General features: G+C 33.7%; 2 protein-coding genes across 3 annotated transcripts in view; one reads left to right on the forward strand and one right to left on the reverse strand.

Annotated features, from left to right (window-relative positions):
* LOC111408974 (probable prolyl 4-hydroxylase 10) overlaps positions 1–3,812 on the forward strand; it is a 5,316-nt gene extending 1,504 nt beyond the window's left edge. Inside the window, exons 3-8 of the mRNA XM_023038851.1 lie at positions 577–674; positions 802–899; positions 1,661–1,790; positions 1,863–2,050; positions 2,254–2,342; positions 3,522–3,812. Of these exons, the coding sequence (XP_022894619.1) occupies positions 577–674; positions 802–899; positions 1,661–1,790; positions 1,863–2,050; positions 2,254–2,327 (588 nt within the window). The 3' untranslated portion in view covers positions 2,328–2,342; positions 3,522–3,812. The remainder of the gene's footprint in view (positions 1–576; positions 675–801; positions 900–1,660; positions 1,791–1,862; positions 2,051–2,253; positions 2,343–3,521) is intronic.
* A 17,203-nt stretch (positions 3,813–21,015) lies between these two features.
* On the reverse strand, positions 21,016–23,060 carry LOC111408975. Of its 2 annotated transcripts, XM_023038853.1 has the most exons (6): positions 22,925–23,060; positions 22,649–22,820; positions 22,310–22,450; positions 22,091–22,179; positions 21,282–21,971; positions 21,016–21,207 (listed from the first exon to the last, which is right to left on the reverse strand). In XM_023038853.1, exons 1-5 carry the CDS (start codon positions 22,996–22,998, stop codon positions 21,314–21,316), a joined length of 1,134 nt encoding a protein of 377 aa, XP_022894621.1. In that variant the 5' UTR covers positions 22,999–23,060; the 3' UTR covers positions 21,016–21,207; positions 21,282–21,313. The 2 variants fall into 2 exon arrangements, with proteins under 2 accessions (XP_022894621.1, XP_022894620.1); XM_023038852.1 differs by having other exon boundaries at positions 21,016–21,971.
* Positions 23,061–23,681: the final 621 nt, after the last annotated feature.

Genomic DNA, 23,681 nt, shown 5'->3' on the forward strand with positions numbered 1-23,681 from the left:
AAACGAGCGTGACACACACACACACGGGGGGTGGGGGGGGGGGGAGAACAAATTGGGGAAAAAAATGTATGCACCAATTGAGGAACAGTGCATTTCACTAAAGCTAAACTTTGTGACAGAATTGCTAGTCTCTTTTCTTATTTGCATCACAGGTGATCATTTACCAGAGTTAATGCACCATGTTTTAGTTTTTGGAGGTAGTTCAGAACTTGGCAACTTGCTGATTGAAGAATACGGTCCTACTGTTTCTCTGCTGCTGGGTGATGACTTAGTGTTCCTTACAACCAGACACTAAAATATAGTATCTGACACAAGAGAAATTGACTTGACGTTGATGTTACCATACTTTTGATCTCTAGATGAATGTATCTCAAAAATGAAGTCTGTTGTCTGAAGTTGAAAGTTAATCATGAATGGTTGCTTGAAATTTTTTCTTTTGTTTCCCAGTTCATGGACAGAGTAGGGAGATAGATATTTTTCATATGAATTCTGTTCATAAATATGTTGTTGATCTGCTAATTAATGCCTCAACTAAGTCCATGGGCTACTTGATTATTTTTCCTATTTTTTGGGCAGTCCAAAGAGGAATGTGAGTATCTGATCAATCTTGCTAAGCCTCATATGCAGAAGTCAACAGTTGTTGATAGTGACACTGGGAAAAGTAAGGATAGTAGGTATGCTGTTTATTAAATTCTTCAAGTCCTTGTATTTAAGATGCACCAGAGAAGACGGAAAATTTTACTGTGTTATTTGTTTCTGAATTTTTCGGTGCTATTTTTTCTGATACATTGTTTGTTGCAGAGTCCGTACTAGTTCTGGTACATTTCTCCCTAGAGGACGTGATAAAATTGTTAGCGATATTGAGAAAAGGATTGCTGATTTCACCTTCATCCCTGTAGGTATGCAGTTCAATTGCTGCTCGTGATGGTTTTTACGTGCAAATTCTTCTATCATTTACCATGATGACAATCATACTGTAAAACGAAAGTAGCAAGATTTAGAAACTAGTTGGGGCCAGACTTGGAATACCAAAATATGTTTGGTTTTGATCTAAAGTTTGTCTGGCATCAACTCTTCTACTTTTGGCTGAATTCTTCCAGTTTGTCAACGGTAGTTGTTTGTACTATGGTTGGGCTAGGCAAGTAAAGAAATTTGCGTTACCGTATATATTTGAACTTTATCCAAAAGGGGTAACCATAATCCTCGGAGAAAAGAGCTAGCATTACAGAATGGGAACTTGTATTTATATGAGGAGTTGCATTAATCTGTGCCTAGTACTTTGCAAGAGTGCAGTTGTTTAGTTGGATGTAGTGCCACCCTTAGCTGTCACCACATCTATTTTCCAAATATAGTAACCTTTTGTTTTTATATCACTCCAATTTTCACTTCCTGTTATTGCAATTTGTTGGGCCACTGTCTCCACAGTAAAAAAGTCATATTCCTTGGAATCATAGATGCCACTGCCTTATTGGAGCTGACTTGTTTTACCAATTAGCTTTGTTTATTTTAATGTTTTGATTTCTTTGGAAGTATGCTTTCAGATGATGCTAAAGTTGTATCATTTTTTTTTCTCATTTCCAGTTTTTCTTGGCATATGTTGACATGATGTGCATTTTTGTTCACATTTTGGTTTTAACGAGAATGAATTTGCAATCAACAGAGCATGGGGAAGGTCTTCAAGTCCTCCATTATGAAGTAGGCCAGAAGTATGAGCCTCATTATGACTATTTTATGGACGAGTTTAACACAAAGAATGGTGGTCAACGAATTGCTACAGTTCTTATGTACCTGTAAGTGAGTTTTTCTATTTCAATACTCTTACTGTAGGTTCTTATGATCGGTAGTAACACACTGTATTACAGGTCAGATGTTGAAGAAGGGGGTGAAACGGTATTCCCTGCTGCCAAAGGAAACTTTAGTTCTGTGCCTTGGTGGAATGAGCTATCTGAATGTGGTAAAGAAGGACTTTCTGTTAAACCAAAGATGGGCGATGCATTACTTTTCTGGAGCATGAAGCCTGATGCAACTTTGGATCCTTCAAGTTTGCATGGTTAGTCGTAGTTATGACTGGTTGTTTTCTGTAACGCTGGTATTTATGGTAGACCTTTCAGATGTCTCTTGAAGTGCTTGTCTTCTTAGACAGCAACATCATATCAGCACAATGTTTATAATCTAGTTGCTAGATTTATTTTCCTTTGTCTATGGCTTTTTTAACATTTTAGATGTGGAATCAACTTACTTTGCTTCTTGCAGGTGGCTGCCATGTTATCAAAGGGAACAAATGGTCATCTACAAAGTGGATTCGTGTCCATGAATACAAGGTGTAATTTACTATGATAGAGGTAAACTTTGATACCTAGATGAGCTTATAATTTTCACCATGCTCAAACCCTAGCGGCTTGTTATTTCTGCTAATTTAGTATTGCTTCCCAACCTACGCCAATATTTGCCTACATCTCTCTATGATATTTTATGATTTATACATCAGCAACATAATTACATTGCCTATACATAATCTTTGTTCCAATCCGGTCTTCCACTCTCACATGAAACATATTGCAATTGACTTTCATTTTGTGCACAATCAAGTTGCCAAGAAGCTTCTTTTCAAGAAAAGGAAACCTTTTCTCACCTTTCTTACTTAAGATATGAAACCGGTTTCATAGGCCACGTTGGCTAGGTTGATCTTTCATCATCAAATCATGAGTTTCATTCCATTTCTGGATCGCCTCATGAGAGTCTAAAACTTTGCTATCTTATGCCCGAAAAGTGCTCTTCTTGAGCGATCCATTCTATGAGCGGGGCAGCTAGTAGAGAGAAAATCTCTATCTTTTTAAGCCGGTCCCATTGATTTAATTAAAGCTTGTTACGAGTTGCTTAAGTTCACGTCTTATCAGCTTGTTGATTCCTTAACCATGCCCTTACCGCACAAGCTTCTACACAATTAAATTTGTCATCATATACACGTTATTTTTTGGGTAATACTTACCTTGGAACTCGTGCATCTATATAACGTGCGTGAGGGCTTTCTTTGTAAAGTTAGTTATCTTGAATGGTAAATTCACAACTTCGAGAATTCTAAAGCCTCTAGCAACTTTAGAACTCCTTAGACCCCCTTTCTAAACTTCAAAAGTATGTTTGGTATGCATAACTAGAAAGGATACGGACCATACAGTACAATATGATAGACAAGATATTAACTTATTTTTCTTTTCTGACGCTGTCCATCCATTGATGTACAATGCATCTTACGAGATGAGGTATTGGAATAAAAGCAAATATGATTGCATTGCATGGTTGAACTGTACTGAGTTGAATGCTTTCTTGCAAATTTGTTTTGATGCGAGTGTAACAGTAAACATCTCAAAACAGAAAGGACGACAGGTGGAGATGTGCACAATGAGTTTCTAGTGTTTAAATAGTCCACTCGTTAGAAATAGATGGTTTCCAGATGATATTGTGACCATATAAAATCTTTTGCACCAAAGTTTTCCGTTGATAAGATGATATATTTTTGACAGGATAAAGAAGAGATTCAGACAAAGTGATTGTTGTACGATTTTATACAGTGGTGACGAGGATTTCAGCAGCACTTTCATCTGCACTTCAACTGACTGAGTTAAAGATGTAATGTTATCCACAATCATGTACAACTATCTCGGATTACTGCTTTTTGTTGACATCCCATCTGTAGAAATTATCTTATTGAATAAATATGATGGGAATTTTCCATATGAATTCACCGATTAATTATTTCCGAGAAACAAGATGTGGTGAGTTAAAAGTGAATATAGTTTTCTGTCAAGAGTGCCCATTGCTGTTTATTGACATTTCCATTTTGCTGTTTATTGACATTTTCCTTGGAACATTTATCTCAAAGCTAAGATCTTTGGCCAGGATCTCCCATGTGGGTTAAAAACACAGGTAGTCGCTGAATTTTTAGTGAAACTGCATATTAGTCATTGAACTTTATTGTGTTCGGAGTTCTTTAGTTTGTTCTGGGATACGGATGGAGTGATCAACACAAAGAAAGTTGAAGTTCAATGGTTAATTTGGAACAAGATAAAGTCTACAGATCAACATGAAATTTTCTACAGTTTAGTAATCATAAATGTATTTAACCGTCTCTCAGGCCTTATTGTACGAAGAAGATGACATGCTATTTATTTATATATTGTTATTAATTTTGGATAAAAATGTTGTTAGTGACAGAACTTCAGTTTGATCACCTAAATCTTTTTGTTCCAACTTATGGTATGGTTAGGATTTAGCAAATGTTTATAAGCAGTTTGAATTACAAATAAATAGAAATAAGTAATGGATAAGTGGATACTACTTGTCAATATATTGAGCGTGTGTTTGGGAGCGATTCTTTCCAAATTATAATGAGAAATTCATCCATTATCTACAGAAAATGGGGCTCACAATGTTGCAGCATTTTTTGACTGCGTCGTTCAGTCAATTAGAAATTTTAGTGAAAAGACCATGGTATTCCTACATTTTTAAAGTCCACACGATTATAACGACATTTTTGACATTTCAAATACTAGGTGAAAGATGGCTGCAGTTCTTGTCCCCTTTTTTTTTGCCAATTTCCTTGTAGACGTGGGCCCATTTACTGTGTTTAATTGTCAAAATTTTCATTAAAATTTGAGTGGAATCGCTCCCAAACACTCGCTGAAATGTGTGAATTAAAAATGATTTGAGTGTTTATAAACATGAACCAACGTAGGCTACGTCTCCTAAGTTTGATTCTAAATTTGCTTTACATCAATCTGTTCACCTTCGTTGTATACATGAAAGAGAGAACCTAGATGAAGATAGAACAAGAAAAGACGAGTGATCAAAGTGAAACTTCATTATCACTCTTTTTAACACTCAATTTAATTTACGTTTAAATTGTCTAATAGGACAGTTAGAAATGCATTTTCTGCATCTCATAAGACAAAATTTATCACTCGATAGTAATTAATTTTCTATTTTATTTAAGATGTCTATGTTATTGTTTGTCTTAATTATTTTAGCAATGTTCTGAACCATTGATTCGAAAGAGATAAAAAGTCAAGAGTCAAATTGGTAATAGAAAATATAAAAATGTCACAAAAAGTTGACAAAAATATGTTAGTGTCTGAATTAATTATTATTTATATAGGCAAAATATCCAATAAAAAAAAACAATTTAACATAATTTTTCCCTTCTCTATAGCATCTCTACATTATCGTTTATTGAACTTTTCAAATTAATAAACAAATAAACCATTAATAGTATAAAGAAGGCAATAAAAAGAATTCAGCTACGTGTACAGAATTTTTTTTACAAATAGGTTAATAGATGCATGAATATTGAAATCAAGGATCAATGTAATATTATAAGATTGATTACGTAACTCCTCCGTTATACATTCAAATTGAGCAATTAGAGCATCTCCAATGGTGTGTAAAATAGAGATTAAGGTCCTGTTTTCTTTACCGTTTTCGAGCCGTTTTCTGCTTTTGATTTTTCAAAATGGTGAAAACATGTTTTCTTTCCCATTTTCGAAAACGAAAAAAAAAATTGTGAAGAAAACACAAAACGACTTTTTTGTCATTTTGGGCGTTTTCAGTGTAAAACTTGAAAAAATTGAAAACGCGGGAAACGCCTTTTTCTGTTTATTATTATTATTTTTTTTTTGAGGAGGTGGTGTGATGATTCTCAAAATTTAAAAAAAATTAAAAATTAATTAATTTTTTTTTTTTGGTGTTTTGAGGTGGTGTTGTGGTGATTCTCAAAATTTCAAAAAAAAAAAAAAATCATTTTTTTTTGTTTTGAGAAACTAACAAAAAGAATGCATTTTCAACAATTTCAAAACAAATACTCAAAACACAAAACTCAAAATCAATTCAAAACTCAAAATACAAAACTGAAATACAAAGATAACACCCCTTTAGATCTCCAAAGTGGTTGAAAATCTCTCCAATTAAGATATGCAAATTGTATTTTTTGGCAAAAAAAAAATAAATAAATGTTAATTTATATTTTTTTTACATTTATATTTTTTTTACATCCACAAGAAACAAAAAGTGAATTTATTAGATCTTTTTATGGAAACAGAATTTGAATTTAGTTTCACCGAATGTGAATGAAGATGCAAAATTTATTTTGAAGATACCAATTTACACCAACACTGAAGATGCTCTAACCACTACCATAAATCACACTTATACTGTAATAACTAGTAGTTTGCTATTTGCAAGGGAAAAATGGATGATAATCCCTCCATGCTTTACGATTTACACACAAGCATATAATTTTGTCCTTTTTGTTATTTGATTGTTAGAGGCGCTTCACGTATATTTCACCTAACATTTTTAGAGAGGCACAATTATGAATCAAATCAGGAAAAGCTAGAGGAGCTTGAGTTCTAACTTTGAGCTCGATGATGTGAATGCCTATTCGGATCATTATAAGTGAATATTTGAAAGTTAAATGATGAAATTTCTATTTAATTTGATTAATATCGATTATTGTAGAATATATTTATTTTTGGATGGCTTTGATCAAACGAAGTGATAATCGGCCAAATAAGGGTGAAAAAGAAAGAATTTTAAAGTTCAGGGACAAATTATAAATTTTCAAAAATTGATATTGATTAAGGAATGAAGATTGAAGATCAATCAATTAGATGAAATTAGAAGAAAAATGATAAAAATTGGACGAAGAAAGGACCTAAGTTGAACAAAGGAGCAAAATTGAGGACCAAAATGAGAATTTTCCCAAGTTATAGGGGTGCGATAGCATCACCTATGATTGCAACCCCTAAAATTCAACAGCACATCTGGAAGAAACATGCCTTTGTGATTGCAGGTTGTATATCTATTTGAACGCACAATAGACTAGGCTAATTTCCCTTTTCGATGCAAACACTCTATGGAATTCAATTGAATGTGAATTTTGATCTAATTCAAGTTTCTAGGAATCCAGAATATCATACAACATTGTAGGATGCCTCTGATATCATACCATACATAAAATCTTATAATCAAGGGAGGCCAATACTTTTTTTTTGGGAGAAATCAAGAATCAAGATACCAGAACTCTATCCTTTGAAAATTATTTTGGAAAAGAAAAGGAGGGTGAAGTTGGAGATCAATCAAGAACTATTGAAGAGGTTCAAGATTTCATGATTCCTCTCTGTTTTCTTCATACATCAAAAATTCGGGTGATGTCTTACAAACCAAATATGAATTCTTGTAACTTTGTAATGCTAATCTAGATTTTCAGTTGCTAAGACATAAATGAACCCTTGTCATGAATTTTTAATATAATTTTCAATACATGGACGCCTACTATGCATTTAATGCTTTTCAATTACTTAATCACTCGATATTCTAGATATCCATTCATTTGAAAATACTATTAGCTTGTGTTGGGTCGACACTTAAAATTTATCATTTTTATCTTTTTGACAAATTGGGCATTGGCCCTATTGAGTGTTGTGATTTTGAATATTATCGATTTTGGTTCATTTTCGTGTTTCAAGATTATGTCCACAAGCTACAAACACAACAATTCTTTCACTTAGGGTTGGATGAACTTGAAGAAGAAGTAAGCTTGAAGACTCGAAGTGATGCTTGAGGATTCAACCATAGTTCTTAGTTTCCTCTTCTTCTTTTCCAACATTCTCATGTTGTTTTTATATATTGTGTGGCTAAATTCAAAGTTAGGACAAATGATATATAGCTAGTTTTAATGGTTATATTTCTATTTTTAAAGTGTCATAATAAAGTACTTCCTCCATTCCATTTATATAGATTGACTTTCCTCATTTTATTGTCCTATATATATAGTCATGTTTCTTTATTGAGAAAGTATTTGTTTATTTGTTTACTAATATGCCCTTATTAAATTTGCCTGTCAATTTCTCCCGCTTAGAGCAACTTTAAGAGGCTCTCTATTTTTAAAGAATATATTCTATCATCTAAAGAGCATCTATAAATTTAGAAAGTTAAAATTTTAAAGTACTCGAACAAACTCTTTTTATTTAACACTTAGTTTTATTACTCTCAAAAAAATATTTATTATTTTTCTCTATTTTTATTTTAACTAGTTTTTCTCTAGATTTTATTATTATTTTTCTACATTGAAAATTAAAGCACTTTGAATGTATTTAATTATAAAGAGTGAATTTAACTTTTCAAATTTGGAGAGCCAAATCCACTTTTTAAATTAAAGTGTTAATTTAAAGAATCTCTTAGGGCAATATATTAAAAGTTGACTCTTTAAAATAGGGAGCATGTCATGTTTAAAGAATCTCTTGAAAATACTTGTAATCTTAAAATTGTACAGATTTTAATTTACCTTGGAATTATCCAAATACATACACACATTTTTCATTCTTCTTGAAAATATAGACAAAAACACATTATATACTACTAATTGTTGATAATTAAATAAAGGTAAAATATAAAAATTCTTTGCAATTTTTTTCAATAATATTAAATGAAATCTCTTAATTAGTGTAAAAAACAAAATCAACCTATATAAATGGAATGGAAAAATAACATATTTTTGTGACTCTCGTTTCCTTTTGTTGAGTTTAATGTTTGATCACTATTTGAATGATTTGTGATCTATAATGAGATTGGGAGGAGATTTATAAGTTTCGACTAAAACAACTAAAACCATAAGTTAAGGGTCTATTTGTGCCCCTTTAATTTCAAAAAGTATATTATGAAATAGTGATCAATGTTGAAGTGTGTGGTTAAAAAAGAAGAAATTTTTTTATTTCCGTATAATATTATTTTAATGAAGAATGTGTGGTTGAAAAATGAGTATTATAGAAAAAATAATGTGGTAGAATGGTGATGTGAAATATAAGACTAATACTCCTATAGTTTTTGTAATCATTTGAGAATTTCTTAGCCATTTAATGCACTTTGTTTTATCGTTGTTCACATAGAAATAATGAAGTCATATAATTAGGTAGACTTCAATTTATTTGAGATAAATTATCGAATAAAATAGAGAAATTCGATGTATTGCATAATAGTATACTGTCAAAGTCCAAAAGGTGAAATTTAATTGAGTAACATCTCAAGTTCATTAATTCCGACCAATACTTATTTTTATTTGCTTTACATTAGACTAGTTCAAAATCGTGTATAAACCCACGTTTGACTAATGTTTATAAATGATTCATAATTCATCCAATCATTTTTTATCTACACATTTCATGGAATCTACAAATACTATATATTTTTGTCTCAACTCATTTTATTTATTTATAATTTAAATAGTTTATAAACACTTCCTGTTTACAAGCTATAAAATTGATTGTTTAAATAAAAATTAGGATTATAAGTTTTTGTACCTGATGATGCAAAAAATTGTACCTGTTGATTTCTCGAGATTGAGGACTGAGATCGAGCACGAATGGAGCATTCCAGTACCTGAAACAAAGGCAAAGAGGTATGTTCTCGTCGCCCCTCCAATGCTTAAGTCAGAAGGGGAAATTATGTAAAAGTATGTATTGTAATTGTATTATAAAAACATACCTGAATAATAGGGCTAAGTCTTGTATTTATAGACGTTGGTGGTTGAGTTGTAGAAGGATTCAACCATTTAGAGTCTTTATCTTCATCAGATAGAGTACTTGAGTTATAAGAGGACTAAAACACGTAAAATTCTAGAGACGAGGACAATATTTTGGCATGTGAGCCTGACCTTAGCCGGGCCAGATTATTAGGCCCGACTTCTAAGAGGCGCGACCACTTTTTAGAGGATATTTGAAGACGAGAGTGGTCGAGATATTGACCTCGGGCCATGCTTGAAAGTTCGGGGTCGGTTATAATTTTTGTACACATCATAGGCCCCTTTGCATCCGTGTCAGGAGCTCATGCGCAATGTGGGAGTTTCTGGCATGATATGCATAAGTATATTAGGTTCTAGAATAGGCATGCTCATGTCGAGTCGATAGGCCCTCGAGGACATAGGTCTAGGATAGCAAGTATTGACTATTTAAAATTTGAAAGGAATGAGCTCAATCTTAAGGCTTATTAGAAAATTTGAAAGAAAGGACTTGATCCTGCCCTTGTTGAAATTTTTGAGAGAATTCGACTTCGACCTTGTAAAAGAATTTGGCATGAATGAGTTCAACCTCAAACTTTATCAGTACTTGAAGTGAAAGAGCTTGACCTCTACCTAGTTTAGAAGTTGAAAATAACGAGCTCGACCTCGAGCTTTGTTAAAAGTTTTGGAAGTAATGAGTTTGACGAATAGACAAAGTTTCATATAGGAGGCTAAGTGGAAGCTCAATCCTATTCTGAATATATTTATCTCAAGCTTGTTGGCTGGGGTTTGACAATAATTTGAGCTCCAGAATATAGCCCGAGTCCAGTGTGAAATAATATCTCGAGCTCTTGTGGCTGGGTTTTTAACAATGCGTTGAGCTCGAGGATAGGCCCCCGAGCCAAACGTGAAATAATATTTCGATCTTTGCTCTGATGAATTTGAGAATAGGTCGAGCCTGGCAAGCTCGGGATAGACCATGATCGGGTTTTTTACTTGATGCATTGTGAGACTTAGATGTGCTTGTGTGGGACAAGACTTAGGTGCTTACGCATGATATGGCTTTTGTTGGTGCTTACTCGTGATAGGGTTTTTGTGCTTGCATGGGGTAAGGCTTTGATGCCTACGATGGATAGGGCTTTTGTGCTTGCGTGGGACAAGGCTTAGATGCCTGCGCGGGACAGGATTTTTGCGCTTGCGTGGGGCAAAGCTATTGATAGTGCCTGTGCGGGACATGGCTTTTGTACTTGCGTGGGGGTAAGGCTTTGATGCCTGCGATGGACAGGGCTTTTGTGCTTGCGCGGGACAAGGCTTAGGTGCCTGCGCGAGACATAGCTTTTATATTTGCGCAGGGCAAGGCTATTGATAGTGCCTGTGTGAGACAAGGCTTTGAAGTGCCTGCTTGGGATAGGGCTTTGATGTGCCTGCTCGAGGCAGGGCTTTAATGTGTCTGCTTGTGACAGGGCTTTTGGTGCCTGCGCGAGATAGGGCTTTGTGTTGCCTGCTCTTGACAGGGCTTTGGTGTGCCTGCCCGAAGCATGGCTTTGTGTGCCTGCGCGGAACAGGGCTTTGTGGTGCCTGTACGGGATAGGGCTTTGAGGTGCCTGCACGAAGCAGGGCTTTGTGTGCTACACGGAGCAGGGCTTTGTCGTGTCTGCACGGGACAGGGCTTTGAGGTACTTGCACGGAGCAAGGTTTTGTGTGCGGGCTTGAGGTGCTTGCGCGGAGCAGGGCTTTGTGGTGCCTGCACCGGACAGGGATTTGAGGTGCCTGCGCGGAGCAGGGCTTTGATGGAACACTTAGTGTGAGTGAACCAAATGTTATTGTAATTCATAACCAAATAATCATACCATAAGCATGAGCATTGATAACACCAAAATATATGCTTTTCAAGGATTAAAACACAGATCATGTATGTTGTGTGATTGGTGTCTTTTAAATATCCATAATATTTATTTTGGGATGTACGCATGAGCTACTATTCTAATCTCAACTAATTATGATGGTTTGCTCCACATTAGTAACAATGTAAAAGATATAGGCAAGTAGTGGTTCTATAATATTTTCAATGCATAGCCTTTGATTATTAATTTGTAAATCAATAAAATCATTAAAAATTCCAACACTTATTTAACGTAACAAATCATTTGCTTAAGTACATTCATTAATTTAGAATTGCAAAGTTTCCATTTTTCGTAATGGTGATTAATTCTTGAAGCTATGGCCTTCGAGTGATGTAAAACTCAGTGAAATTATTTAAATGTCCTGAATTGGTGTCCAATTAAAACTTTCCACGTGAATTATTGATATTTTTCATTTTGTTAACTATTGTCAACAGGCAAGGGATGAATGCAAAGAATTTTACTTGAAGGAAAGCTCCCATTTTATATTTTTATAATTAAGTGCATGCATATTCCCATAGACTAGGTGAAACTACATTATATTTTCCTCTCCATATCAATGCATAAATGGCTTGCTATCAAAATGTGAACGTGTTAAGAAAATGAAAAGGCTAGCATGGTCACATATCCATAGTTGAATTGCTTGAAGAATATAAATTTGCAGTAGAATAAAAAAGTGAATACCACTGTTAGGTGAAAACATACTCGGGTTTAGAGCTGAGTGCTGCGTATTTTCATGGTAAAACCTTTACTTATTCGCATTATTTCCAGTTTGCGTGCACTTGCAAAAAATAATTCCTTTGAGATGACTGAGATTTGTATCACATCCATGGTACCATCAAAAGTTATTGCAACACATTTCAAACATCTTTCACATTTTGTCGCAAACAACTTCTTGGAGCCACTAAATTTATGTCATTATCTCAAAGAATAACCACGGTTAAGTAATTGTGAGGGGTAGGGAATCCAGCTTCAGCTAGCATTTTTTATTATATTTTATCAATTGGCCTAAGTCAAGTAATTGTAGCAGCTAAGAGGAGAAAACAGATCAAGGAGAAAAAGAAGCATGCAGGGAACTGGAATGCTTCATCTGGGCCCAACGATGCAATAATAATGCAAAGCCCATAATGAAGACCTGAAATAGAAACTATAGGGTGTTGGTATGTCCAATTTAGCATTGTAGCATAAGGTAATTATTGTGATCCAAAATGGGGGAAGGCAAAACCAATATCGAGGCAGACAATAGGCCCAAAATCTTTAGGTATGTTGAAAAGTTAGTAGGCCCAAAAGAATTAGTGCAGCCTGACATTGAATAGGCATTTTACCCGAATTCTTTGGCTCAATTTATGTAAAATTTTGGCCCAATTCACTATTCAAAACAGGTTGAATTTTGGCATATATTCCCAGACCGACAAATTGGAGTTGTAGAAAATGATACACGGTTCTCCAACGACTATTCCACTTGGGTCCTTTTTGTTTTGCATGAAAAACAACGAAAATTCTTCTCCAAAAGCCAATAGAGAGATAGGAATCGAGGATTTTCACAGTAAACTCCAATTGTAAAACGAAACATGTATTATCTTTCGTGTTAGGAGAGATAATGAAGAGAGAAAAGAGAGGACGGAAATTGAACCGAATGTTACAAATGAAGAAAACACCTCATTTTGACGATGGCTTTATTATGCAACGAAGATGATCGGGTTTGCACAAGAACTTTGTGTTGAGAAAAATGTAGGAAAATCTGAAAAGTTAAAGAACTCCAAGGCACGAAAAAATGTTATCTTTTAAGAGATGTTTTTCCCCTATCCAACAAAGTCACAATTGGGGTATAATAGAAAATCTCTCTCAGAATACAATGGATGTGTTTGATTCAAACTGTGACTATTTGATCAAACCAAGAAGACACTAAAAAAGAACTGATTTATGCCAAGAGAAAGAAAGAAGAATAATATTTTAATGTGTTTGCAAATGAGAAATCGCCCAGAATTTATAGAAACTGAGGCAATTGTTTGAATAGGTGTATCCCTTGAAATCCTTGCGTACAGCTATTGGAAGTGACTGTTGAAAATGAACAGATGCATCTATTCAAAAAACACTAATCCAGGCGGCAAATCATTCGCAAAACAAAAAATTAAACACATGCAAAATAATGAAAAATATCTAACACTTTGGAGGCAGGGATGAATGATTTCCACACGCCGATCGGAATGACACTACCATCGGCAATCGTGTAGGTAAACAGTAAACTGATGTTGGAAGTATCCCGATGAATTATGAATTCCATTGATGTTTATTGGAGTGATCTTTCTTCATTCTGGAGTTTGTTCAAAAGGAGATCAGAAGCAAGAAGATTGGATTTGAGAACAGGGTTTTTGAATTCGGTCCCATTTTAATTTGATTTGTACATTTTTTTTGTCTACGTTGGACTTTGAAATCATTCAGAAGGCAGAAACATCTCTTCGAGCTTCTTGGTTGAGGAATTGTCTGAAATTATTGTCCTTCTAGTGACTTTTTGAATGTGGTAAAAACATGGTTAATGTATCGCTTTCCATAGACGGTGCCACTGATGATGTAAAAAATTGTACCTGTTGATTTCTCGAGATTGAGGACTGAGATTGAGCACGAACGGAGCCTTCCAGTACCTGAAACAAAGGCAAAGAGGTGTGTCCTCGTTGCCCCTTCAATGCTTAAATTGGGGAAATTATGTAAAAGTATGTATTGTATAAAAATACCTGAATAATAGGGTTAGGTCTTGTATTTACAGACGTTGGTGGTTGAGTTGTAGAAGGATTCAACCATTTAGAGTCCTTATCCTCATTAGATAGAGTAATTGAGTTATGAGAGGATTAAAACACGTAAAAGGCTCGAGATGAGGACAATATTTTGGCATGTGGGCCTGACCGTAGCGGGGCCAGATTATTAGGCCCGACTTCTAAGAGGCCCGACCACTTTTTAGAGGATATTTGAAGACGAGAGTGGTCGATGTATTGACCTCGGGCCATGCTTGAAAGTTCGGGGTCGGATTATAATTTTTGTACACATCAGTACCTAATTACATAGTCTTGTGATAACATTACTTTACTTGTCACTTTCGTACTTTCCACCGTATCACACACTAATGATTTTCAAGCGAATACTAACTTATCTCAAGTGAACATACAATTTTTTTTCTTTTTTAATTTTGTTCTGAGATGTCAAATGCAGGGTGCCATTTCCTAAGCAAATAGCAATTGTAAGTGCATCTAATATACGTTTCTTACCTGTATTTCTTGTGTGTATGAGGTAGATGTTAAGGGGATTGATCCACAAAAACTAAAGAGAATGGGGTTGAGAGAGTTAAATGCGATGGTCCACCTTACTGCATTGGTAGTCCCAGTTATAAATGCTCTGTGCACTCTCTTCTCATCAAATCCTTAAATTTCCTCCAAGCATTCCCAACCTCCCCCCTCCAGACATATACACACAGTATAGAGATAGAGATAGAGACCCTCTTCCTGATATTCAAAAACAATGGCGGTTCGTGTCTCTTTAGATGTATTTGTAGTCTCTGAAATGAATGAGAGAGAAATTAGGGTTTCCGTGAAGGAATATATGGAAACAGTAACAGTGATATTGGCCTGGTTCAATCAGATTTGATTTTATTATGATTTGATTGAGCCGTGCCAATATCTCTGTTCTTTTTCATTCCATCTTCAAATCCAAATTCTTGAAAAGGTTCTTGTTCTATAATGATTCAGCATATAAATATTTTGGAACTATTTTTAGGGTTTCTGAGTATTTCTTTGTTTCAGTCTCAGAAAAAAGGATAAAACACAATAATAATTTTTCTTTTTCTTTCTTATTTATTTCAGTCTCTTTATTAAATTTGTGACATTTCATTTTCAGGCTGAATTAGGTTATACATGTCTAGTAGTTAATAGAATTTTGTAAAGGACATGTTTGCTATTCTGGGAACTAAAATAAGACAATTTAGTGTTGTCGAGTCCATTTTGCATTTAACTAGTTATTCGAGATCTTTGTATAGTTTCTTCACTATTATGCATCTTTTTCCAGAAGTTACAAAAATTGGGACTTTTAGCACTTAATCTGAAATGATCTTTGAGTTTTGCTTAACACTTGATCTGAAATTCTATTCGGTGCCCCATTTTGATGGCAACTTCAATTTTTTTCTTCTAATTTTCATAGGTTTGCAAACATCATACTTATAAACCACCTTTATAAAACGAATTAAGCTAGTCTACTAGGGAAATTTTATCTACCTCCTTGACAGGTACTCACATGGTTGTGGGACCCGAGGTGATTTTAAAATGCAAAAAAAAGGGCCCAACGACCCCAAATGTGAGAGTAGGTCAGGGAGGGTGTCAAAATCCTCCCTGGCACAACAGCACGGTTGTTATAAAACACGTCTGATGTGTTTGTCATGTCATATCAGAACGTACAATGGGCGACTTTTATTCAATGTGGTGGTGTTAATTAATATCCAAATTATGTTAAAGACATCATACTCTTATATCATACTATATAGAGCTGATTTCCTCGACCTGTTAAGGTAAGATTTGGACATTATAATTCATGTTCACTGTGAATAGGAATCATTTCTATAATACTACAATCCTATACAAGTCATTCTTACAATAGGAAATAGCACCATTTTTACTACTATTCACTATAACACAGTATATTGTTTATGTAATTGTTGCATAAGCTTTGGGTATCTCAACCCTCTTTGAATAAATTTGTAGCTCAATTTCATTCTTTATATATGTATAAATATTAACCCGGAACATTTTGGGTGGTTTTTTTCATCCTTTCGAATGCTTAGTATTTTGTCCATCTTTAAAACTCAAATTTGTTATAGAGCTACATTCCAAGATTGAAATTGAGGTCTATGATTAACTTAAGTTGGAATATAATGTTCCAATCTTTCCCCTTATCATAAGATTAGCAATTACCTCAATTGAAAATGGTACAAACACTCATTCCATTTGACAGTTTCTATCTTGTACCCATTCTACTTTCATCTATGTTCAAAAATTTAAGCTACAGGCAGGAAGAAATTTATTTATTTTTTCTCTCAACCAATTAAATGTACCTCCTTGGCAATTTGCTATAAAATTTCTAAAATCTTGTCAAAATTGGGTATTAGAGTTGGATCTTGCTGCGAGCATTTCTCGAACAGTTCTGCAAGCTTCGGGTGAGTGTTCTTTGGAATGGTCAGCCTCAAACCCTGATTGCCACATCAATTTAAGTGACCATTACTATCAAGTTATTAATATTTTAGCGGTATTTCAAGTTCACATTTTGTTCTCAGTATTTGGACAAAAGTATACAGTATAACTTTTTTTTTTTCCCTTTTGCAGTAATATCCATATCTACTCTCTTCTCAAATCACACGTCTTTCTATTTCTTATCCAACACAAAATAAGTAAAAACCAGTTGCCATCTCTCCTGGTCTCTCTACCCTCTCTCTACATATATGTACATATGCATACAAATTGAACTTGTAATACATTGTTTATATAATACGACAGGAAATTACAGAAATCTCTTGAAAATTATAGAATTAGATACCATTTTTCATTTATATTTTTTCAATTAAAACGTTTAAAATAGTTTTTGCTTGGGAATGCTTAGTCTTGAATTCAATGAAAAAACTTATTAATTTTATTCGAAATACTGATATTATAACATTGTAGATTGTTTAAGTATGTTCAAGAACATTTAAATGTGGCTTCACTGCTTTCTTCTTTTTGTGTGTTCTAGTTTGAACTGAAAACTTTGATAGATGATTATTAGGGTCTGTTTGATTGTAAAGATGGAATTTGGGTGGAAAAAAAATGAATTCCAGGAAATTGAATTGCCTAGAAATTGTTTTCTTAGGAATTGTAAACTATTGTGTTTAATTGGTATAATTTTCCACGTGAAAAATGTTGAAATAAAAGTGTTTTTTTGGTGTTCGTTTGGTTTGGTTTTACATGAAAATTGTCAATTAAAGTGATATATTTTACTGATATTGAGGATGAAATTTGTTTCCATTACAAAAAAAAAAAAAAAATCAAGAAAATCTTCTATCTTTTGATGTTCGTTTGACTTTTTTTTACATTGAAATTGCCAATTAAAGAAAAATATTTTTTTACAATAATTTTTAGAATTTGTTTCCTTTGCTAAAAAAAAAAAAAAAAAAAAAAAAAAAAAAAAAAAAAAAAATTGGAAAAAAAAATGGGAGCCAAACGGGTATTAAATCTATATTTGAAACAATGATTGAAATGCTAATTGAGGAGATATTCGATATGTTTTGAATTCAATTTAGTCCTGTTTGGTATCGATTAAAATCAAATTTTTAATAGACTTTGATAAAAATTGATGAAATATATGATTGAAACGTTATAGAACCCATAAAATATGATATTGAAATGAATTGTTGATTTTGACTTAAATTAAAATATAATTTTAGTCGACACCAAACAAGGGTTCAATAACGACAAGGTTAGACCTTTCAGCTCACTCTTTATTTTTCAATAAACAAGAAAGAAATAAACGATAATCATCCTAGGATTAGATGCATGATTCTTCAAAAGTGAGAAACACTTTCTAGAACAACAATGTTAATTGCAATGTATAAATTGAATGTGTTTATCATACAAATACAATTTTTATCAATGAAAATATAAAGATGTCACTAATAAACCACATGTTATGTCCCAACAATTTTACCTAATTAGGCACCGGTCCTTGTCGTTTATAAATTTATATACTTCGATCGGGAAATAGGGCAATCCTTCAGCTTGTTTATTTTGCTAATCTACCCAATTTTTCACAATTGTATCGATAGTATTCCGTTTTTCTTACCATCTATTATCATGAGTGAAATTAATTAATATTATTAAAGTTGTTCACGAATAAAAATCAATTAAGGAGCATTGGAATTTTCATTTTGTAGCAATTGAATAAAATATCTTCGTTTTTGGATATTTCTTCCAATTTATATTGTCTATTGGCATTGATATTTAACAGTGATCATTGATTGTTCGTATTCTTATCAGTTTATTTAATCAATTTTTAATTTATTTATTCATATCATTTTTCTCAAGGCTTTTGCTTGTCAAATAGGGACAATTGACCGGCCTTATTGATAAGGTCGAAGTGTTGGCCATTGATTGAATCTCACTTTGTTTCTATAGCAGGTTTCTTTTCTCAATTTAAAAAAGCATGTGATAGTTTGAATTTTGAACTGAAAGCACACTTGGAAGATTTAAAAATATCCAAAATCTTGTTTTTACGTTTAAAAAAGGGATTAGTTCTAGCATGGTTTGAAAACAACTAAAATGTTAATATATTAATCCAGGTCCACCTCAAGTCAGCCGCCCGCCAAAAGGGACGATTAAATTTTGAAAATCACATTTTGCTTCCTAGAAAAAATAACTTGGAGCACAAGATAGATAGTTATATTAAGCCACCGTTTGTCATTCATTTTCTCTCATTATTTTTCATTATTTTTTTTATAATACTTATTTTCAACAAATCTAAGCTAAATAAAAGACACAGGTTCTTTGTTAAATATATGAATAAATCTGTGTGTACAGATTTGTGCTTCAAAGAAAATATATAGGGCACTCACAAACGCGTGGCCCCACCTGAATAAACAATGGCAAAAAATTAACCCATCCCCTTCATGTGAGGTGTCGGTAAAACCCCTATCTGTATACCAAGCAGCCCTTTAAATATATTTACCAAAATCCTTGTCAGAAGGAAGTCTCCACGTAATTGAAATGTTTGGGATCCAACACTTTCGATGACAAAGTCGAATGGAATTCAACTTTTTTCTCAAAAACAAGTTGGCATGTGAATTTATAAATTTGTAGAGTAAGAATCCTTCTTTTTACAGGTTCAATAATTCTTCTGTTACATAGTCGCTATCATAATGTGGACTATAGGTAACGACCTAGTTCTAAACTCATCTTGAAAATAGCTATTTTTTCGATAATTTTGCATTGTTGTTGTTTATTGATGTGGTGTAGAAGAAATTAGGCTTTATGAAAAAGTGGAACCGGCGTAGGCAAAAATAGGCAACTTTCCGATTTTTGGAGAAATTTTGGGGTCGTCTGTTTTTTTGTGAAATTTTAGTCAAATTTGATGGGAAACGAACCAATGAACAAGACCCAGGAGCAAAGCTCCTGACGTAGGCCCAATTTCGGGCAAATTCTTTCATTTAGACCTTCGTTTATGCATTTTTTCCTTTTTTGATAAATTTTGTTTTGGTTATATCTCTATCAATTGAAGTCAAATTTGAATTCTATTTGTTGAAGAATAACCCTTAAGATTAAGACTTTCAATTTTAATTATTATCTTGATTTTCTTACATTTTTTGGGGAGAAAAATCTTTTTTTAAAATTATTTTTTAATTTTCCCGAAATTTTCTAGGGTTTTCCCTATATAAAACATTGAAGCCCTTTGTGGCTGCATTGATTGACACAAAAAAAAAAAAATAATAAGAAAAAAGAAAAATCGTGAATTTTTTATTTTGTGAGATTTGTTCTTTCTTATAACCTTTCGTCGCGTCATTTATGATGAAAGATAAGAGTGATGTATCTTAGTTACTCAATACGATGACAGAAGAAATTCTAATATAAATAAACAATACTTTGGATAGTAAAATTAAAATTGGCCAAAAATAAAATTTGTTTTTACGAGTTCTTTTTGTTAAGGACCAAATCTTTCGTGTCAAGACGAATATCTTTAATGAACATGCACAATCAATGGAATTAAAAAAATAAAAAGAAAATTATTCCGTCTTTCTTTGGTTTAACTAAAAAAGTTCATTGAAATTTAAGTCATAACCAATAATTAATTTTACACATTTCATAAGATTCATAACTTTATAAACTTTTCTAAATTAAACGGAACTCAGTATTGTATCAGCGTTATTAGAATTAGACCGATCAGCCGATTGAACCAAAAATAATTGGGGGCTGGCCAGAAAATTGGTCCAATTATGCTCGTAAAATAGTTCATTCAAAAATCAACGTCAAAACAACTAAACCAACCGATTAATCATAAACCCACGATTCGAAAACGATTTTTACGAGTTGAATGGTTAGAATCAAGTTCCAGAAAAAGAAAAAAAAATTTGACCATTTTTCAATTTCTTTATAGATCTAGAAGTAATCCTTGATCTTTTCACCACTCGAAAGACATTATTCAAGCCCCAGAACACCCTCTCTTGGGCATCCATGCAATGTCTGACTTTTGACATCACAAATATCTACATACATCCGTACTGGATCTTATGGTCAGTAGTACCATTTTTTTATACAGAGGATCCTTAAAGAGACAATTGTATGTAAAACATATTCATGATGACTCAAATCTTGTTCTTATTACTTATCTTAAGATTATCACAATCATCTAAAAACTAAGGAAGAATGGGAAAAAACTTAGAAACTCATGGAGATAGGAAACAGACTTCTTAATTTAGGAATAAAGTTACTTTTTTAAAGGTATGTTTATTACAAGCAAGTTATTCCTCTTCCGGATGGCCTCAAATACAAATCCTATTTTTTACCAGACCAACCAAAAAATTTTCTATAACCAATCCTGACAACATAACAAGGTTGTTCACATTGAAATACTTCGATACGAATCTCAAAGAATTCCATTACAATACAGTGAGCAAAGGGTGGTGTTGAAGTAACATAATGATCCAATGACAAACATTATTTCCTAGTATTATTTTATCGCCTCAAGATAACTCCTAACTCCCAATGTCATCACATAAGCATAAGCCAATTAAATAGTATATACTATATCTCCAGAATAACAACATGTATATAAAGCATAGAAAATAACACAAGGTTACTCCAACAATTCAGGTTGGCGGTCTACCATGTTTATGTGCTTCAAAACGAGCAGCAAGCATGTCATAGTCGGGCAATTTGGGATGCACACGTCTAACTGGAAACTGTTCCTGTGTAGGCATATTGGGTGGAAAATTAGTTCGTCTTAGAAACTCATCCGCCTCATCTGGATCATCATCACAATCAGACTCATCAAACTTGATATCTGAGGGTCCAGTTGGAACAGTGTAGTTGTCGCTTTGCGTTCTATAGATCTTTCTGTTATCCTTATCAGTAGTTTCTTTGGCCAACTTTGGAACACCACTTGTTGGTTCTTCCATCTCGATTTCTTCATCATAATCCGATTCTTCGTACTTAATATCTAAATGTGCCGACGGAATATTATAGCTATGTCTTCTCTGCGTACTTTGAGCTTCGACGTCATGGGGCCTCATCTCTGCCCCCCTGAGACTCTGAGAATTCCCATAACTACTGTCCTTCATACTCTTTTGGACAGCATATCTGTTACTCGTAGCACGAAAATTACCTGACACATTTGCCTCTCTGTTGGCGAGAATGGCAGCTGCTTCAGCAGCAGAAGCGGCTTTCTTTGCAAAATTGGCAGCTGCTTCAGCAGCTGATGCTGGGTTTTCATAGTGCAAAATATTGCTCTGTTCATTGTTCAAGCATCTATTATCCAGGGTAAAAAATTGAAAAATAAGCTAATTATGTCAAATATTCAAGTGAAATTTCACGTTTGAAAGAAATATGACTAGTTTCAAATGCTATCCTCTTAGAAAACAAATTACCTGCGTGTTAAAATATTTGGCTCAGGAGATTTCTCGGGGATTGACTTCAAAGGTAAGCTACTGGCACTTACAAAGTTGTTTGGTCCTTCCTAATACAAAAAAGAGAGTAGCGATTAATTGAAGTAGATATAGAAGATTATATTTACAAATGTGATTTAGTGCAAACTTTTGGATTTTGTGCATGCGTGGGTGAGAGAGAGTCAGAGAGAAGATAGAGACTATAGGTTTTTCTGGAGGCTTAAGTAGTTCGGTCTCCGATTCTGTTGTATCCCAATTAGCCTGATATTCTTTTGCTATTTCCTTCAAAACTTTCAACTTTGTTTCACCAGTCGGGGACCGTATCGAGAGCTTTTCAATGAGCTGAAACAGAAATCAATAACTCAGACAAAGAACAAGAATTACACACACACAAATATTTAAACAATGAGTCACTTATGATGAAGCATTTGCAAAAAAGAAAACATATCTTAAAGTATGTTATTTTTCAGCTCTCGGCAATTTGAGTGTAAACTGAATCTGTTTTATAGAAGCCTACAGTTGAAGGTTAGGAAAAAATACCGTGCGATTAACACCAGCATTGGGTCGTAAATCGGTAGCTGTGGAAACAAAATCCTTCCCGTATTTCTTCTCAAAAACATCTCGAATTGCTAACAGTTCGGGAATATCCGAGCACCTAGGAGCTGCAAATATTAAACTTGATATCCCTTCTTTCAGATCAGCTGGACATTCTCTGAATAGTGAAATTGTGATGAGATTTTATCTAGTAAACAATCATATATTACATGTTCAACCTACATAATCAGGATTCAACAGAAATAGGGTTTTGTATAACACCTTTGCTTTGCAATGACAGAAAGTCTGGTCACCACTAATTCGCAGAAAAGCTCAATGAACTCATTTGCAGCCATAATATTTTGTTCTCGAATTACATGTTCAACCTACATAATCACAATAACGTTTTGATCAAATCTTGGCAAGGGAGATCGTACCACAAAAGTTAAAAGTATTGAATGATATACAGGTATAAAATGGAGGTTACATGGATTGAGGATAAGAGTAAAGAGCACTCACTCATAAGAGTGACGCAATGTCAGTCTATCAAGTTAAAAGATGGAGGGCGTAGAGGAAAACTAACGTGGCGTATTATGGTTACGAACAGTTGCTTTCGATCACCCTACTAAGCATGTACTAATGAACCAGAGAAGGATTCAAGAAGCCAACTCCAAGTTTCTTAAGAATAAGACTTTGTTTTTCTATAAACGTTGTTGTTGATAAAACAGAACAACATAAAAGAAACTTTTCAATCAAACAAACATCTTTCCATTTCATATCTCGGGCTACAGCTATCCAAGTTGAGTGATTCTTGTGCCCATATTAAGACAACTCAATGAGGAACGTAGTAATACTTTCAGAGTCTCAAATGGATGTTTATGGAGTCAAAAATAACATGTTGAAATTGACCCAAAAACTGTCCCGTTTCTGCCTTTTGTCACTTGCAAGGAGAAGTTTTTAAAAAAAAGGTCTCTTAACACAACATAAAAGATATAATTGCATAATTTACTTCCGGTACCATATTACATCATGTCTCATA

This window comes from Olea europaea, chromosome 14, assembly GCF_002742605.1.
Source record: "Olea europaea var. sylvestris chromosome 14, O_europaea_v1, whole genome shotgun sequence".
Taxonomy (NCBI): Eukaryota; Viridiplantae; Streptophyta; class Magnoliopsida; order Lamiales; family Oleaceae; genus Olea; species Olea europaea.